Below are 18365 nucleotides of genomic sequence, written 5' to 3'. Positions count from 1 at the left end.
AAAAACTGCTCAGAGGGCAGGACAACTGTGCTTAAAATTATGTCTGTCCATCCCTTTTACCTTTAATTCTGTGTCTTTCTCCCTCGTCCCTTTTACCTTTGGCACATAATTTGATTTACCACTGGCAATATTGCTGTAAAAGATAAAGCTCTTTCAAAGAATTCAAAATTTTATTGCCCCCGTACAACATATACTGTGTAGGAAATAATGGCAGATTCAGTTCATAGATAATAAGTTGGTAGATTGCATATGGTTGTTTGTCTGCTCCTGGGAAAAAGTTTTTTCTCATCTTAGTATGTTTCGGATTTATTTTTGTTAAAACTTTTAAGCTTTCGGTTGCTTGAAATGCCCGCCATTGATTTTTACATACACACACACACCCCACACACAAAATCAATATTGGTTTATCACCATGATGGCAAATCTATGGCATGTGTACCACAGGGGGCATGCAGAGCCATATTTGCTGGCACGCCAGCTGTCAACTCCGGCGTGCATGTGTGCGCAGGCCAGCTGATTTTTCACCCTTCCGAAAGGCCGGGCAATGCCATTTTTGCCCTCCCAGGCTTCAGGAAAGCCTCTGGAGGCTGAGGAGGGTGATAAACGGCCCCAACGGGCCAACTGAAAGTTCGGGAATGCAATTTTGGCAGCCTGTAAGAAAAAGATTCACCATCACTGGTTTATCAGGTTGTAACATTTATTCTAGGGGAGACATGATAGCAGTGTTCCAATATCTCAGGGGTTGCCACAAAGAAGAGGGAGTCAAACTATTCTCCAAGGCACCTGAGGGTAGAACAAGAAGCAATGGGTGGAAACTAATCAAGGAGAGAAGCAACTTAGAAGTGAGGAGAAATTTCCTGGCAGTTAGAACAATTAATCAGTGGAACAGCTTGCCTCCAGAAGTTGTGAAGGCCCCAACACTAGAAGTCTTTAAGAAGATGTTGGATAGCCATTTGTCTCAAACGGTATAGGGTTTCCTGCCTAGGCAGGGAGTTGGACTAGAAGACCTCCAAGGTCCCTTCCAACTCTGCTATTGTATTGTATTCATATAATAAAGCCAACTGTATTGGGTGCTTGTGATAAATGTATTCATCTTTAAAGTCTCACTAAACTGTTATGTACAAAACCTAAATCTTTGCTCTTTTTCTTGGTCCAATTAAATTCTCCCCTTTAAAAAATGCTTTAGGGGAGGACTAAAAGTCTCTTTTAAAACCCCATCTTCTCTCATATTCATTATGATTTTTAAAATGTTTTTATCACATCCTTCCATGTTTCCCCGAAAATACAACATTTCCTGAAACTAAAGCCTTGCAACATTTTATGGGTGGGCAAAAATATAAGCCCCCCCCCTGAAAATAAGCCCCCTGGACAACCCCCCCCCCTCCGGCCAGGCAGAGTACCGCTCACCAACCTAGCGGTATCCCAAAGGCACCAAGCTGCGGGAGCTGAGGGGGACGGAAGAAAGGCACTCACGTTGCTTAGCACCTTCGGGTTACCGTTAGGCTGGAGAGTGGCGTTCTGCCTGGCTGGAGGAAGGAGTTGCTGGGCGGCTACTCCCTTGCGAGCGGACTCCCAAAAGAGCCAGGCACAGCCTCACGAGTAAAAGCTCTATACCCCCTGCTCGATGGTTATGTGCAGGCTGCCGGAAGACTTTGTCCAACAGCCTGTCCATAACCTTAGAAAACACTCCTAGAGCGGGCGCTACTGGAAGAATCGGAAGCCGAGTTCCGGAGTTTGGAAGCCAGAGAAGAAATTTTGCTCGGAGTTTGGCGGCAGTTGAAGGACAGCTGGCCCAGGGCATGGTGAGGCTGGGAGGCATGCGAGCTGGGGGCGGAGCAGGCGCTTGTGCAACCCTCCCTCTCCAGCTAGGCAGAGCTCCATGCACTGATGTAGGGAATATCCTGAATGTGCCAAGCCGTGGCAGCTGGGGGGCGGGCAGAGCGCCACATGGCTTGGCACCTTAGGGATATTCCCTAGGTCAGTGAATGGTGCTCTGCCCGGCTTGAGAGGGGGTTTGTAGGGTGGCTGCTTGTGAGCATGGTCACCTCATGGCTGCTTCGCCCCTGAGGCTGTGCCCAGCTCTTGGGGAGCCCGCTCACAAGGGAGCAGCCACCCAGCAACCCCAAAACCATAAGCCTTCCCCCTCTAATAAGTGCAAAGCCATATTTCGTGGGTCAAAAAAATATAAGACCCTGTCGTATTTTGGGGGAAACATGGTTGTAATACTAACTCAAAGTTAAAATAAGCTACAATGTTATGCATCATAAATGTGTAAACCAGTGTTGTATTTCAAATAGCCTTTCTAATATGATTGACAATTTTATTGGGCCCTTCTTAAACATTCTTCACAGATATAAGAACTAGAAACTTGGTTTAGGATTAATTATGAAAGACTAAATTTTCAGTGGTGTAAATTTAATCATAGGACAGTAACAGTAAAAGAATATAGCATCTCTACATCAAGTTTAGTAAATTATTTTGAAAACATACAAAGTATATTTGCATTGTCTAGTATTCCTTTGTGCACCAGTCTGTACATTTGAAGGTTTACCATAGACGGGAGTCATCACTAGTGGAAACTGACTTCCATATGAAAATGATGGATAACCGAATTTTAAAAGGAAATGTGCTTGCCCATCATTATTTCTAGGTTGGAAAAGCTGTTTTAAAGTAGATGATCAGAAGAGCATCTGTGAAAATGCTGTTCCTTTAATTGTCTCCGAGTTAATGGATCTTTGAAATCATCTCTCTATGTTCCAGCCTATTGTACTGTTTGTTGCTGAGTTACAGCTATCGTACAATTTTTATTATGAAATACTCTTGGTTCCCAAATGCTGCTGGTGATTTCAGAGTTTGTCATTTTAAAGAAAAAGAAGCTATTGATCAGAGAAATATATAATTTAACAAGATTTTTTTTTCTTTCCCCTCTGTTTCTTTCCCTTCCTATTTCTTGTATTGGTACATGTGCATATATCCCAGTCATCAGAGAATCTTGATATATCCATTAGTAATACCCAAGAATCTCTAACTGCCAAAACCTGTGGAGTGCCGAGACCAGTCAACGGAGTCATTAACACGTAAGGTTCTTATTAAACCTCTTAAGAAAATATAACCTCTAGAAAGTTACTTCTGAATGGCCGCCCTTGAAGGTACTTAGGCTTATAAGTGTATATAAATCAAACCAACTCTGATAGTATCTATTCAGCATGTCACTTGTATATTTATTAGAAGTCTTAAAAATAAATAATTTGAAAAAATGTAGAAACTTCTGAGCAGAAGTAAGTCAAAGAACCTTTCCCAAACTGAGGTTCTCTAGCTGTAGTAGACTATAACTATAACTCCCAGCAAGCTGGCTCAGGAAGCTGTAGACCAGCTAATCTAGAGAACCCATTGGATTGAGAAAGGAAAAAGTGATGGAAAGTTAACTGGAAAGCTGGAGCAGGCATTGTGTACAGAAGAATGAGATAGGATAATAATGAAAAAGTGTGGACAAAGGAAAAACAGTAGCTGACATTTTAAAATAATGAAAAGCTAGGGAGCTGCTGACAAGAGATGTTTATTGCAATCTAACTTAACCGGGTATCAAAGAAGAATTTTGGGGGTATTGGCATTAGTTTTGAATCTTTTATTATATGCATGGATTTATTAATTTGCCTGGACAAATTGGCTGCCAATTTTAGGAAGTGAAAATCTGCCCCCTGTTAATAATAGAGAAGTAGAAATGCCTAATGTGCTCCTATTTCCATTGTTGGATAGTCTGCAGCCAGGCTTGTCAGAGCATACTCAGGGAGATGGCTCAGATGCTGAGGAGCTGTTGCGGAAAAAGCAGAGATTAAATATGATGTCTTCAATTCCTGATGGAACCTGTGTGGCAGCCCGCACTCGCCCTCTTCTAAACTGCAAGAAACGGAGGCTTATTCGACCCAGCAACCTGATTCCACTATCCAAAAAGGTTTGTAAATGAATAAGTTAAGGTAATAACAAATGGAGGAGGAGAAATCTTGCACCTATATGAGATAACTTACAAATTGTTCTTTTGCCCCATAGCATTATAAAATCTGCTTAGAGTCTGTTTGATATTCAAATGAAGTGCGTTTATTGGTTTTCACATCAGTGGAACTTTTTCTCCCTGTTAAATGAGTTTGGCATTGAGTAGGAAAGACTTGAGAAAACTTCATTTTAAATCTTTGGAGAAAACTGTATTTTAAAACTTGATTATTTGGCTGTAGAAGTAGGCAAAGGAAGGTGGTTTAATTTCTCCTTCCACTATGCATACTGTTTTGGGAGGAAAAATTCACATTTTTAAACACTTTTTAATTTCAGTTTAGTTTAATTTTAGACTTTAGTTTAAAAATGTTTAAATGGCTACAATTTTCAGTATGCTGAATTCAGAATTAGTTCTAAATGTTGTGTTTGAATTCATTTGCAGGATAGAATTATAATTACATTTCTGTTTTTTTTTTAAATATATAATTCTAAGCTACAGTTGTGTGAAAAAGTCCTGCACGCTTTCAGTTATAAGCTGTATTTACATATTTAATCAACTTTTCACTCATAGAAACCACGTCAAATTAGTACTTTGATGAAAATTTCTGCAGATGCATAATTTTTATTAATATAACCAAAGTTAAGTTTTTAAGGCTTTGAGTTAATTTATGTGCACAACTTGAATTTCCAAGAATGTTAGGATTGAAAGTAGCCAATCAGCAATGAGCTTTGGCTGACCAATCAAAATGCACAGAGTCTAAATCTATGAGCCAATCAATGTTGTCATACTCTCTGACTATAAATAGGCGTGGAAAGCATCGAGAAATTTAATTTAGCTCTGGCTGCGGGCAAGGATAAAGGCCTTTCCTTTCACCAGTACTGAGCAGCAGCATCGCATCATTGTGCTTCATGAAGAGGATTACTCCTGTACAGAAATAGCCAAGAGAGTGAAATGCCATCGCACCACAGTGAGCAAAGTGGTTGAAAAATACCAAATAACTGGTTCAGTTGATGACAGGCTCCACTCTGGAAGACCAAGAAAGTGGACAAAACGACAAGATCGGGCTCTGCAACACATTTTGATGGCTGACAGGAAGATCACCTCACCTCAGATTACAAGAATTTGAGGTGAAACATGTGATGTAAAAGTGTGTACAAGCACAGTGCGTCGCAGACTGCTTGCCAGAGGGCTCAAAGACTGCAGGGTTCGAAGTAAACCTTTGCTCGCAGACGCTCACCACTCTCGTCAACATGCGTGAGCCAAATCACTGGGAATGAGTGCAATAAGTATGTCAGAAGATTTCCAGCTGAAGAATTTAGACTGTACTGCCTGGATCTGTGAAGCATCCATTGCACGTGATGATCTGGGCTGTATCCCTGCTTCTGGTATTGGTCGGATACAAATCGAGCAGGGAATCATCAATAAGTTGAAGTCCTGGAAAAGACCATGCTTCCTTCAGCTCAGCAACTTGTAGGGAAGGACTTTTACTTCCAGGATTTCAACGCTCCTTGTCGTCAAGCCAAGTCCATCCAACAGTGGATGAAGAAGCATGGTGGATTAGCCAGCTCAGAACCCTGATTTGAACCCAATTGAGAATTTTTGGGCCAAGATTGGTTACGAAATAAGCAAGAAGCATCCAAAGACCAATCAGGAGCTGATTGAATGCATTTATTGCAGCCTAGCACCACATTGTCACCAAAGATCACATGCAAAGACTATGTCAAAGTGATGCCGCCTGGTGATAAGCAATAAGGGCTGGTCAATTTCATATTAGTAACCGTCTTTGGTTACCTAAACGGTCCTTTTCAGGGCCACAAACAATAAAAATGTTAACAAAACACTAGCATCGGCCTTAGTAATTGCAACATGTATGCCATTGGGTATGCATCAGTTAATCTATTTTCATACTCATTGTAAGCATGCAAGAAAATTCACAATCCCCATCCAAACAGCACCAAATTGCTAAAAACATATGCTTTTCACTTAAAAATCACCAGTATTTATTTAAATATAACTTTGCATAGTAGTTAACGTAAAATATCATAAAATCAATGGCCTATCCAAAAAACATTGTAAACCATAAACCATGCAGGACTTTTTCACACAGTTGTACATCAGTATTGAAGATTCTCTGATGCAGAAAAAAGGCATGTTTTTCCCCAAGAACAAAACTTTTACATATCTTACTTATTATGGATGTTGAAGAAAGTTTGTTTGCTTGTTTTTTGTTTGCTTTAATTGGAACATTAGTAGGATGAAGTACCAATGTTAATAATTATGTTTTGGTGGGCACTTTGGAATTTGTGAATAGTAAATATTCAGTTATTAGATATAAATAGTAGTTTTCTAGTTCTAGACAAATTCTGTAATAAAGGAGGCAATTGCAAAAGCTGAAGTATTAATAGTTTGCCCAAACAGCAGAGAAAGCTCAACCTCCATTCTTTATACCTGTAGTTGACCTTCTTAGGCAAATTCACAGAGTCAGTCTCTCACTCATCCATCCTGTTCCTTTTCCACTCCCATCAGATGATCTTGAAGGCTTGTTAAATGCTTTGTATAGTTCACTATGTACAATAACCCAAATCATATACTTCCTCTTTCTACCGCATTGATTCTACAATAAAACCAATTTCAAATTTCGCTGGATAATTTCACTAATCCTTTCCTGATTACCCAGAGCCATCCTGAGGTTTCCTTCCTTACTAAGCAGTGGCAATTAAGCGTGTTTTTCCCTTTATGTTTTGGGCAGCCAAGAGCACTTCAAAACGATTGGTCCCTGACCACCCCTGATAGCCCATGTCGTGAAACTTGAAAATAGGGAATGGTTGAAGACCAGGTGCTCAGTTTGAAACAAACTGCAAGTTGATGCCTTCTTCTAGATTGATGGATTCTAGCCCTTTTCCCTATCTCATCCTATGTCTAGGTTTATCGTAAACCACAGCGGTGTGATCTGAACTCTTTGTGTGTTCTCTGTGGCTCTCGAAGCTCAATGCCTTCAGAAATCCAGTATGAAGCCCCTTTGATGGAGCGTCTCTCACAGTTGGATTCCTGCATCCACCCTGTACTTTCATTCCCAGATGGTAAGAATGACCCCATTAGCAGATGTGAGTAATAAAAGCTAAACAAAAGTCAGCTCCTCATTCCAAGCTAGCTCGGAAGCCATATCTAGGCAACAGTGAGATCTCTACTTTTAGCCTGTCTTAGATAGGATGCTGGCTTTAGGATGATCCTTTGGAAGCAGAAACCAATCTTTTTTTTTTCTTTTTTCTTAGACTGTAGAGAGAGGTAGGCAGCCACAGGGGGATAATAGAGTCTGAATGATTTTGGATAAGAAAGGATCTGGAAAGGCATTTACTTTGGCTTTCCTAAGTTATTGAGCTACTTTGGCACTAATGTTAGGCATCCCTGACCTAATTATCTAAAGGCTGCCTGACATGCACTGCTAGAGACTAGTAGACAGAATTTAAACAACAATGAGCATCTTCCCCCCCCCTTTCTTTTCCCTGCCCTCATCCTGCTTCTCTCTTCCATATGTGAGGTTGTTAATGAATGTTCTGCCCTCGTCTGAATGATTTGATATGTGACTGGAAATTTCCAGATGACGTAATAACGTCATAACAACCTTGGTGAAAAGGATGTTAATCAGTTCTTTAAACAGCTAATATAGCGCCATCTGGGGTTCTTGAGAGAAAGCTGCTGCTCTGAAGCATTTGGTCAGGGGGGAAAAAGGCTGTCTTGGCAGGTCACGATGCTGTTTTGGCGCAGTCAGATGTTGGCTAGCAGTAAGACGGAGAAAAAGTAAACTGAATAATCAATTGGATGGTGTGGTCAGATGGAAAAATTGCTCGTGTTTCTTCAACAATGCACTTCTCTCTTCAGTATACATGCACACAGGTAGCATTATTTTACCACTACAGTGCAGCCTTCTTCACTTATATACATTTTCATGGTTTTCATCATTTGTATTATATTAGAAATTGCCAGAGTAAAGGCAGGAGATTTGCTTGGCAGACTGATACAAATTTTTCTGCTGAATGTGTTTTACTTTTCAGCTTGTTAGCCTGTTATCCAGGCTGTTTTTTTAATTAATATCTGAATTCATCTTCTTTCATCAGCTGTTTCTCAGTATCCAACGACCTTTCCTATCTTAAGCCCTTCTCCTAATTTTATTTACTTGTCTATTGCCCATTTATGGAATATTCTGGGCAGGTAACTTATTTTCCAAACCCAAGAGGTACAACTATTTCTATACTGTGACTGTCCTTGACTTTAAAGCATTATGCCAGGGGTGCATTCTAAACATGGTAGGCAGTGGTAAGGCAAAAAATAAAAATGGATTATTTACATTTGCAATAAGGAAGCATTAAGCATAATTACTGTTTAGGCATATACTATGGAATTTTCACCATGTTAAAATTAGCACTGTTTGCTAATCTGCAAGAAATGCTTAGAATGCTTTTGTTTGGGGGTTATCTGTTGATAGGATGTGGTCCTGCATCCTTCAGTTGTGTATATGCTCTAAACAAAGGTACACATTTTGCTTTTAACTAGGTATTTTCATGCTTTCTTTTCCTTGTTGAAGGGTGCCTACATACTTACCACACATTTTCTAGTACCTTGCCTTTCAAGTTGCCTGCACCTCCATCAGCCACATTTCTCCAGGTCATAGGTGATGTTTATGGTTTCTGTCCCTGTTCATAATCAGTCCATTTCACCTACAGAAAATTACCAAACAAAAAGGAAAGTGCTAATGAAAAATTGATTGGAAGTATATTCAGGTTGCTACTGGATAGACTAGGACTATGTGTGTATTGGGTGAAAATAAATATCTTGGTTTGGATAGATGATGAATCAGTGTTGTATTTGAGAAATGATCAAATTCTCCAAGTAAGTGGAATTGCTCTTTTAACTCCTTATTTCCTCAGAGATGTCAATTCATCCTCAAAGTTTTACTGTATGGCAAATTTGCTGTTATTTATATTATTTAGTAACATCCTAATTTTAATTTAAGGGGCACTTAATGTTTATTTTAAGAAACAAATCTTATTTTTGATCTTAACAAAATATTTTAATTGCTCTCAAGTAAAATGCAACTTGGGATAGAAATCTAGGAATCTAGAAATCTTTTAAATTTTGTCCAGAGAAAGCAGTTTTAGTTGGAGAGCTGGAATAGCTGCTTTTGCTGCTGTTGTTGGGTCTCTACAAACAAAACTGTTGTGTCCTAACTGGAGGCGGAGCTGGCTCAAAGAGGATTGTTTTTTCTTTCTCTATAGGTAATCCTTGACTTACAACAATTCACTTAGTGACCTTTCAAAGTTACAATAGCACTGAAAAAGTGACTTATGGCTTTTTTTTAAGTTAGGACCTTTGTACTATCCACTTGATCATGTGACCAAAATTCAGATGCTTCGCACCTGCTTCATATTTATGACCATTGCTGTGTCTCAGGGTCATCTGATCAACCTTTTGACAAGCAAAATCAATGGGGAAGCCAGATTCACTTAATAACCATGTTACTAAGTTATTAACTGCACTTATTCACTTAACAACTACAGCAAGAAAGGTTGTAAAACGGAGCAAAATTCACTTAACAAATGTCTCAACCACAGAAATTTTGGGCTCAATTGTAGTCGTAAGTCAAGGACTATCTGTATTTATTTTCTATTCTTTCAGTCCCTAATGGGAAATTCCTTTAAGCATCCCTTTGAACTTTGCTTTGCATTTACAACAGGCCATCTTCAGTTTGAATAATGTCTGATTTTGGTCGTGTTTGTGAATGTGCGTATTCATTTTTCTGCAGATGTACAAGTAAGCTTACACCTTCAGGGCATGTTGAAATCCCACTTGCAGTACAAGTCCTGTGAGAAAACCAAGCCTCCCAAAAAGCTCATGTTGAAGCACCGATCCATCGTGCCTCCCAGCAGTCTGTCTGACTCAATGCGCAAAGACCGTCACAAGCTGGTTAATACCTTTTTAGCAGCAGCCAGTAAGTGCCTTCATTGATTTTAGTTTTGAATTGGCAGGAATTAACCATTTGGTCCTGCAGAGTCATCTGTGTGTATGGCTTAAAGTGAACCAGATTCCAGTATGAAATGTGATGAATGCTGGTGCCCAGCCTGGAAAAGGAAATAATAAATAAGAGACTGCCTGTGAGAATACATTTAGTATTTGGGCCACCCATAATAATAGCACACAAACTCTGGCTTTAGGCAGAGCTTCCAGGATTATAGGCCACTTAGAGGCTCAGCTCTACTTTCTCCCTTTGGAGGTATAATTTCTGACAGTAGGCCCTCTTTTATAAGTAATTTATTTTAGCTTTTAAGAGGGGAAAAAGAGAGTTAATTACAAAGAAGTTTGTATTTAAACCTGTAAAAATTCATTTGTGCAAATAATATTGTTTTATTTTTTATATATATAAAGTTTTTTTATTTTTTCATTTCCATAACATATAACCACATATATACTATTACATAGCCAACATTGTATTGTATTATTCAATGTTTAAATCAATTCATCTTACCATCAACTCCCAAAAATAATTATTGGCTCTTCTGCTCTCCATACACCATATTTGTCACTTTCTTCTCCCTCTCTACTCCCCCTCCCTACCTTCTTTCTTCCCTCTGTCACCCTTCTCTACTTCCCCTTTCTCTCTCCTCCTCTCTCCCTTTTCCACTCCTCCTTTCTCTCTTCCTCTCTCCCCCCCCCGCCCTCTCTCCTATCCCTCTCTTCTTCTCTTACCTCTCTCCTCTACTTCATACTCTATATCTCATTTACTTGGTGTATTTCGGCTTCTGAGCGAGCTCCATTTTATGTTGATGGTATTTATAATCTTTCTCCTTTTTTAAAAAGAGAAAACAAAAAGGTATACATATATAGTCATTATACTTTAAACCCCCCCCCCTTAATTTTGGCCGAGATGTAGACCTGGTTACAATTCCCAGCTATTCTCATCATTATGTTTATATAATTATACATCCTTACACTCCCTCACTTTGTAATTTTGTCTTTAAATCTCAAAGTTTCCCATTGTAATATTTCATGTTTCCTCTCCATTTTTCCATATCTTGGTTTAGATTACCCTTAATTGTCTATAAATGGCAATCCTTACTGTTCAATGTTCATTACAATTCCCTTAATCTACTGTATAGAATAACAAGTGGTACACATCTCAGTTTGTTCATCATCTTAAAAGTTCTATATATGTCCATGTTTCATATATTTTAACCCATGCTTAGAATTGTCTTTCTATTGTCATATTCAATCAATTAGCAACTCAATTTAATTATCATGTATAAAAGTGAATCACAAACCTCTGCTTTACCATCTCCCCATATTTGTTTCATATTTGTCCACATTCCATATGTTTTAACCTTTATTTAATTATCTTTGCTTTATCATATTCAGTCAGTTAGTAACTCCATTTTATTATCATATTTAGGAATTAACCACTTATCTTAGCTTTATATTTTCCCATATAACAATTTCTAGTTGTCTGATTTTTTTCCTAGTAAGTCTTTTGTCCCACTTCTCTATTCCTGCCTTCTCCCTTTTCTTCATTTTGACATGTCCACCCTCTTCAATTTTCCCCAAGCCTCCGTCAAAAAGATGTTTTATATTTCCCTTTGTTGGGGCATAACCTGTTATTTCAATTTTCCTTATGTCACTGTCAACTTCCAAAACATTTTTTGTCTGCTTTTTATTCCCTTTTGTTGGGACAGATCCCTTCTTTATAATTTTCCCTATACCACTGCCAAGACTAATGGAGTTTTTTGTCTGCTTTTTATTTCGCTCCATTTCCACTTCTTCATTATCTTCCCCCCTTCTTCTTTGCCTTCTTCTTTAGATATCTGTTTCTCTCTGTTCAGAATTTTATTTAGGCTTCATTTTAATGATTTATGCATATTTTTTATAATTTCACGTAGTTCTTCAAATTCCCACCTTTCCACAATGTCCAGTCCCAAAGTTACAGTTAGTTATACAATTCTTATTTCAGAGTTCTGGTCCACCTTAAATTTATCTACTTCAGCTGCTGTGGGAAAGAGCGACAGGAGTCATCTTGGTCTTTTGTTCTTCCTTAACGTCCAGTTCCAAAATTACAGTTAGCTATACCAATCTTATTTCGAAATTCTGGTCTACCTTAAATTTAATTAATTCAACTACTGTGAAAACAAGAGAAGCATGAGCCATCTTGATCTTTTGTAGACAAAAAAGACTTCATATTTCCCCAGTTCTTGATTTTGTTATTATTTTTTCCTTGGTACTTTCAGCTTCTCGTTGGTTATAATTGCTCAAAAGATATTATTTGGAACAAACTTGCATACAGCCAAATTCATGTATGTTTCTCTTCCCTCCTGCTTTTCCAAGTTCTGATTTATGGCAGTTGGTTAATTAAAATTTCCCACACAGGCAAGATTAGGTTATCAGTTGTCAATAAGGAGATGATGCTTTTTTCTTGATCTTTCTCCCTTGTTGCATTCCAGTTCTCATTAATTGGAGTTGCTTAAGATATGTTAGTGAAAAGACACTCGGACGAAGCAAATCTTCATGCTCCTAGACTCCTTTAAAAACACAATCTTTTAAAGTCCAAAACCAAATTTAGAGGTTGTGTTTAAGTGGGTTTGTCACTTCTCTTCTTCATCCTTTCTATCCAAATTATTTCAAGTAAATGGCTCTCTTTGGGGCTAGTGATTCAACCCTCCATTTTTCCCCTTCTTTCTTTTCGCAAAAATCCTGATCCGTCCATCAATATTATTTATGCTCTCAAGGTTCTTTGCCTTTTCCAAATTCTGATTTATAACTATGGGTTAATAGATCTTACCAGGCTTTCATCTCGCTCTGCACGCTCCTGTTCAGCTGCTTTGGCCTGGAGCCAGCTTCTTGTACAGCCATGTTGCCATACTGCCGCCCCAGCTCTGATTCAGAGGGCAAATCCTGACCTATGAGAGACCTGTTGTACTCCCTCTGGGTCTTATGAGATGCTGCCCCCTTCTACACACACACACACACACACACACACACACACACACACACACACAGGGGTTCTGATTGAAAAAGAGATCACGGAGACACTTTGTCAGACAGGGTTCATGTGAGACTCTTCAGAGCTCACATCTGTCCAGCTAGAGAACTTCAGGTCAACTCCTTGTGCAAATAATAATTAAGCAGTGAAGAAAACAAAATAGGCAAGAATCCATGGTCCACCAATGCTTATTGAAATGAAACTTAGACTCTTGTTTCCATTCGGATTTTTGCCTATGTGATTTAATGATAAGGAGAACTTAACTTCATATTAGTTGAAAATAAAAATCTAGTGTGAATAACTTAAGGAATTAAACATGTAACTTTTTGAAGAATATGTTGCATAGAGAGGAATAATAAAATAATAAAAATTTAATATTAAAGAGGTAAGGGTGTCCCTTATTCTGAGTCAAGTCATTGCTCCATCTTGCCTAGAGCTTTGTGTATTCTGGCTTGAAAAACACTACTTCTGTTTGATAACCATTTTTATCTGGAGATGCCAAAGATTGACCTATGACTCTGAGCATACAAAGCATGAGTTTAGCTATTGAGGTTACCAACCTCCCCTCCCTTTCCCTTTCCTTACAAAATAGAAGCAGATTAAGTTTCTGAAATACTATGTTGTAGACTCTTTGACCAGGGAACACTTTTCAAGGAATTTTGAAATTGTGTTGGTGCATAAGGGAACTGATTATTTAGTTTTGGCTACTGTTATGGGAAAACCGCAATGAGTATATGTAGAATGCAGTCATTCTTGAATGTTTCATGGTTATGGTATGTGTTGTTCTGGAACTGAAAATAATTAAACATGGATTGTGTATTCCTAAATAAGCAAGAGAAAATATATTTGCGTGTGCACACACATGTTTATTCCTACTTTTTGAGTGGTTTGTGTGCTTCGATCATCATGAACACTGTACAGTATATAATTGATAAGCTGCAAAGGTAGGTTTAATACGTAAAATAAAGCAAAAGGCAGATTTCGCTGGTCTTGATTTTTGAGATTGTTTTTCAGTGGTCAAATAGCACCATCTGTAATTGCCTCTTGGCTCTCTTTACAGAATATATTTCACACAAACATGTGGGCCAGAATGGAAGCCAGCATGTTAGAAGCCTTGGCAGGGCTGGGTGCAGCTCAAAAGTTCTGCGCTATAGTAGGTCTTGCAAACAGGATGGATGGATGGGTTTTTACAGCAACCGCTAAATTAATAGGGTTGTCACCCAAGGGTAGATGCTGCCAGTGATTCTTTATGTTGTTCTGGCAATCATGCTTGTATGGCTCCCGGGTCTTTTCTAGGCTGGATCCTGAAAGGCAGGAAAGATAGGTGAAAGCAGGGCATTTTCATGGCTCTCTTTCTGTTCCACTCCTCAGCTTGTTCACATCACAAAACCGAGCCAGACAAGGCATACAGGCCCTTAAACGATGTGAGGGCTGCTCCCAAAGCCGAGAGAGCGCCAGAGCGCTCACTTATCCTGACGGCAGTTCATGAAAGAAAGCGATTGCGGGACAGCTCCTCCGAGAGAAGTGAAGGTAGGCTGGCCCCAGCCAGGTCTGTCTGGGGGGAGCTTGGGCTCTGCTTTCTGCTCCCCATCTCCCTTTAGAGATGGTTGCTTTCTGTTTCTGGGAATTAAAAGGGGCAGTGATGTTATTTGCCATGGGCTCTCTCTTGTGTGCTTTAACAACTTCCTCCTCCAGAGAAACAGTCCAGCCGGAGGAAGCTTCTCTTGCTTATGTGTGCTCTGGTTCTTCTGTGTCAATTGTTTGATGCCTGTTTGGTGTAATGCTTGTGGGTGTAATACAGGCATTGTTTTCACTCATTGTTCTCTACCTTATTCCTTCTCTTTCTTCCTTGCATAGTGTTGAAGCATCATGCAGAGATTGGAGGGCCAAGTTACTTGTCGAGTGCTTTGGCCTCCACGGCTCATAGTTCCTTCATGAGGCAATTCTCCACTTCCTCTGAAAACTCCATCCCTCCTGTCACCACAAGCTCCTTGGGAAGCTCCAGTGCAACTGTAAGTACTTTGGGTGGATCAATGTTCCCTCTAATGGTTTTTCAGTGTGTGCGGAAAAGTATGTTGTTTGAGTGGCACATTTTCATGCCTGAGCACCTGAATTTTTTTGTAGCCATAATTGCCATCACAGCAGACGTTGGGGAGGGGGGCAAAGAGGAAAAGGGTCCCCTCCCTCTCCCTCAGACCCCCAGGAATAAAGGAAGTGGAGGGAAAGGAAATGAGAAAGAAGAAAAGGAAAGGAAAAAAGAAAAAAATGGAAAAGAAGGAAAGGAAAAAGAAAAGGAAATGGGAAAGAAGAAAGGAAATGGGAAAGAAGGAAATGAAAAGGAAAGGAAAAGAGAAAGGAAAGGAAATGGGAAAGAAGGAAAGGAAAAGAGAAAGGAAAAGGAAAGGATGATAGAAGAAGGACAGAATGGGAAAGGAAAGAGTGGAATGGATTGGTACTGCTCAAAAATCAAGTCTCAAGATCCCGTGGACCCCTTTGGCTCAGGCAGTCCAATTCCACGCTGGTTCCCTCTCTCCGCAAAGCGAAGGGATCGCAGAAACACTGCCGAGTCCAGAACGGGGCTTCATATGACACAATGCCTGAGAAATCCCGGATGTGCAGAGAAATGCAGGCTACAACCAGTGAATTCCGTTTTCCCAGGAACCAATGAAGCCCCAGAGGACTAATGGGAATTCTCCCTTCTGCAGCGTCATCGGTCTCTGGGCGGAGTCTTCCTTGATTTCACCAATCACCAGATGGAAGCTAGAGTTCGGTGTAGAGAGAGAAGGAACGGAGAGGGGAATATTTTCAGTCACATTTAAAGACATTAAAAAACATTGCGCTGCAATTTGAAACCTCTGCACAGTGTTTTCTTGTTACCTGCGCGGCTGCAAAGGCGCGCAGCTTAGAGGGAACATTGGAGGGGATGGGTGGGGGTTACCTGACAGTAGCAACAATTTGAGTTCTTCAGTGCTTCAGGAGGGAGTGTGTTGCATGACCCAAGTCATTCCATGTCTCAAGGTGCTTGAGAGCTAACCTTGACTTAGAACAAAAATTGGGGCAAGGAGGAATGACTTGAACAGAAGGATATGCATATGTGCTCTTTTGTTTCAATTATAGAGAATGGGATACAAGGGATTGCATCAAAGGTACAATAGAAAAGATGATTTCTAGCTTTCATTCTCATCATTGTCAGTCAGATTGATTTGATCAATCAAATCCAAACAATTGAATTTAGCTATAGCATCTCAGACTGCAGCCGAGGAAGAAAAAAGTGAAGAAAAGCAGGTTTCAAAAGTTGGGGATCAATATATTCTGGGCTTGGGGACAAGGAAGTTGTGAATCCTGGTGGAGAATGGGTGAGAGAGTGGGGATAAGAGGTGGCAGTTAAGAAATAAAATGTATCCTTAGTTTTATGCATGGAAGGGAACTTTATGGCTTTTCAGTCCAGCTAAATTGAAATTGCTAGTTTGTTTTTTATTTTGACCGAAACAATTGGAAAAGATTTTTACAAAGAATTAGGATAAAATTGCTGTACTTCCTCCTCTCTCTATAGCTTCCTCTACCTACACTTTCAGTCTTCCCATGGTTTGCTTTGCCTTAACTGTATATTGCAACTCTTCGAAACTCAGCCAATATATATGTCCACCTTCCATAACCACCTTGTGCCATCTTTCTCCTTCTCTTTGATTGCACATCACTGTCCCCCTTGTGCATAAACTAACAGCATTATTTATCTCTCCCTCCCTCTTCTGTATACTTTTAGCTGTTGCATCATGTTACCATCTCTGACTTAACTCCTTTCCCACTCTCCCATTGCAGAACATTTTTGCTTGGCAAGTGCATGATTTGGACACAGGCAAAAACTGCACATTCTAATCCAGGCATCACTGCCCAGAATCTTCCATCCTGTATATGGAATAGCCTATACATAGGGTGTTTGGAATAAAACATATTGTGCCCAGACTTTACAAAAGCAAAGTAATGGATAGATAATTTTGTTTGAAACATTTCAGTAATTGCTAGTGATAGGTAAGCTTCATTTGGTGGAATTTGGTTTTCCAGACTTGTCAAACATTTAGAAAATGCTTTTCAGGAGCTCCTTGTAGTTTATTTTCTTGGCATTTGAACACAATCAGGACAGCTGAATGTCATTTTAGTAGTGCAGGATAGTAGCTAAATCAGAGATTGAAATCCATATTCAGCTATAAAAGTGCAACTGACACATTAATTTCCTTTATAGAGTGGTTATTGAAAGGATAAATTTAAGAAAAAGATATAGTATATATTTTCTTAAATTCCTGTACAAAAGCTGGATGTCAATCTAAGAAGCATTCTTTCTGGTCCAAATTTGAGTTGAATAGTGAAATAATATTTTACAAACCATTTGAATAGCAATGGCTAATTCATTTCATTCACTCTGGAAAAGGTCAAATAATATGAGTTAATAATGGCCATAATGGAACATGATTAGTCAACCAGTTCCACTCATAAAAAGAGGGTCCTACAATTAGAAGTAATAGCAAATAAATTAATCTAGTTGAATATTTTATTTGTTGGGCAGATGAGAGCAGAAAGAAAGAAAGCATTCAATAAAAACATTTATATATCTAGAAAATTCCAAATATATTGGAATGTTATGTTGGACGTTATGGACCAGATTAAATTATCTGGATGATTTTGGATTGCAGCTCCCATCAGCCATGCCAGTAGCTATGCTTTTACTGGTTATAGTGAAATTTCAGTTATTCATTTTTGTGTCTTTCTGAATATAAAGCAATTACTACAAAGTCATTACAAAATGGCAAAAAAAATCTTACTAAGTATTGCTAAAACCACTATTAAGCTAACACAATTAGAAAAGGACTGAATTTAGAAGGTGGTATTGATCCGTTTTCTGAAAGCAGAAAGAATGGGAACAGACTATGGTTCTTCAGGGAGCATGCCCCAAAGCTTGGAAACAAGGCCATCTCTCAGGTATCTAGTAGACAGATGTCAGCGAGTGAAGGTACCTGTAAAAGAGCCTACTGATTTATGATTTATCCAACTGTCCCATCAGATAGTGAGGTCCTAAGCCATTCAGGGTTTTAAAGTTGAAAACCAATACCTAAAATTGTGCCTGTAAAGACAGTAACAATGGGTTGGGTTTTTCAAAAGTACACTTCTAATATTGTCTACCAGTTAGCAACGTAGTTTTTGCATTTTATACTTATACATACTCAAGAGTAAAACTACATAGAAGACATTGCCGTATAACCAAGAAGTAGTTAATTATTGCTAGACCTAACCAGCTCAGATACATTAGATGTGATTGCCTGACCATATTCCTTACCACTCATGTCACCTGAAAATCGGGAA

The 18365-nt window shown here is 39.2% G+C and overlaps 1 protein-coding gene across 5 annotated transcripts in view; it reads left to right on the top strand.

Moving 5' to 3' along the window:
- The window catches only part of KANSL1 (KAT8 regulatory NSL complex subunit 1), a 161911-nt gene that overhangs the window by 124253 nt on the left and 19293 nt on the right, over positions 1 to 18365 (top strand). For all 5 annotated transcript variants that reach the window (XM_032236872.1, XM_032236871.1, XM_032236870.1 and 2 more), the window contains 6 exons: positions 2980 to 3077; positions 3757 to 3952; positions 6912 to 7068; positions 9789 to 9974; positions 14382 to 14540; positions 14868 to 15022. In XM_032236872.1, coding sequence (XP_032092763.1) covers positions 2980 to 3077; positions 3757 to 3952; positions 6912 to 7068; positions 9789 to 9974; positions 14382 to 14540; positions 14868 to 15022 — 951 coding nt within the window. The remainder of the gene's footprint in view (positions 1 to 2979; positions 3078 to 3756; positions 3953 to 6911; positions 7069 to 9788; positions 9975 to 14381; positions 14541 to 14867; positions 15023 to 18365) is intronic.

Source organism: Thamnophis elegans, chromosome Z (genome assembly GCF_009769535.1).
Source record: "Thamnophis elegans isolate rThaEle1 chromosome Z, rThaEle1.pri, whole genome shotgun sequence".
Classification (NCBI taxonomy): Eukaryota; Metazoa; Chordata; class Lepidosauria; order Squamata; family Colubridae; genus Thamnophis; species Thamnophis elegans.
Note: the sequence above shows the minus strand (reverse complement) of the source record. Positions and strands in the feature narration are given on the sequence as shown.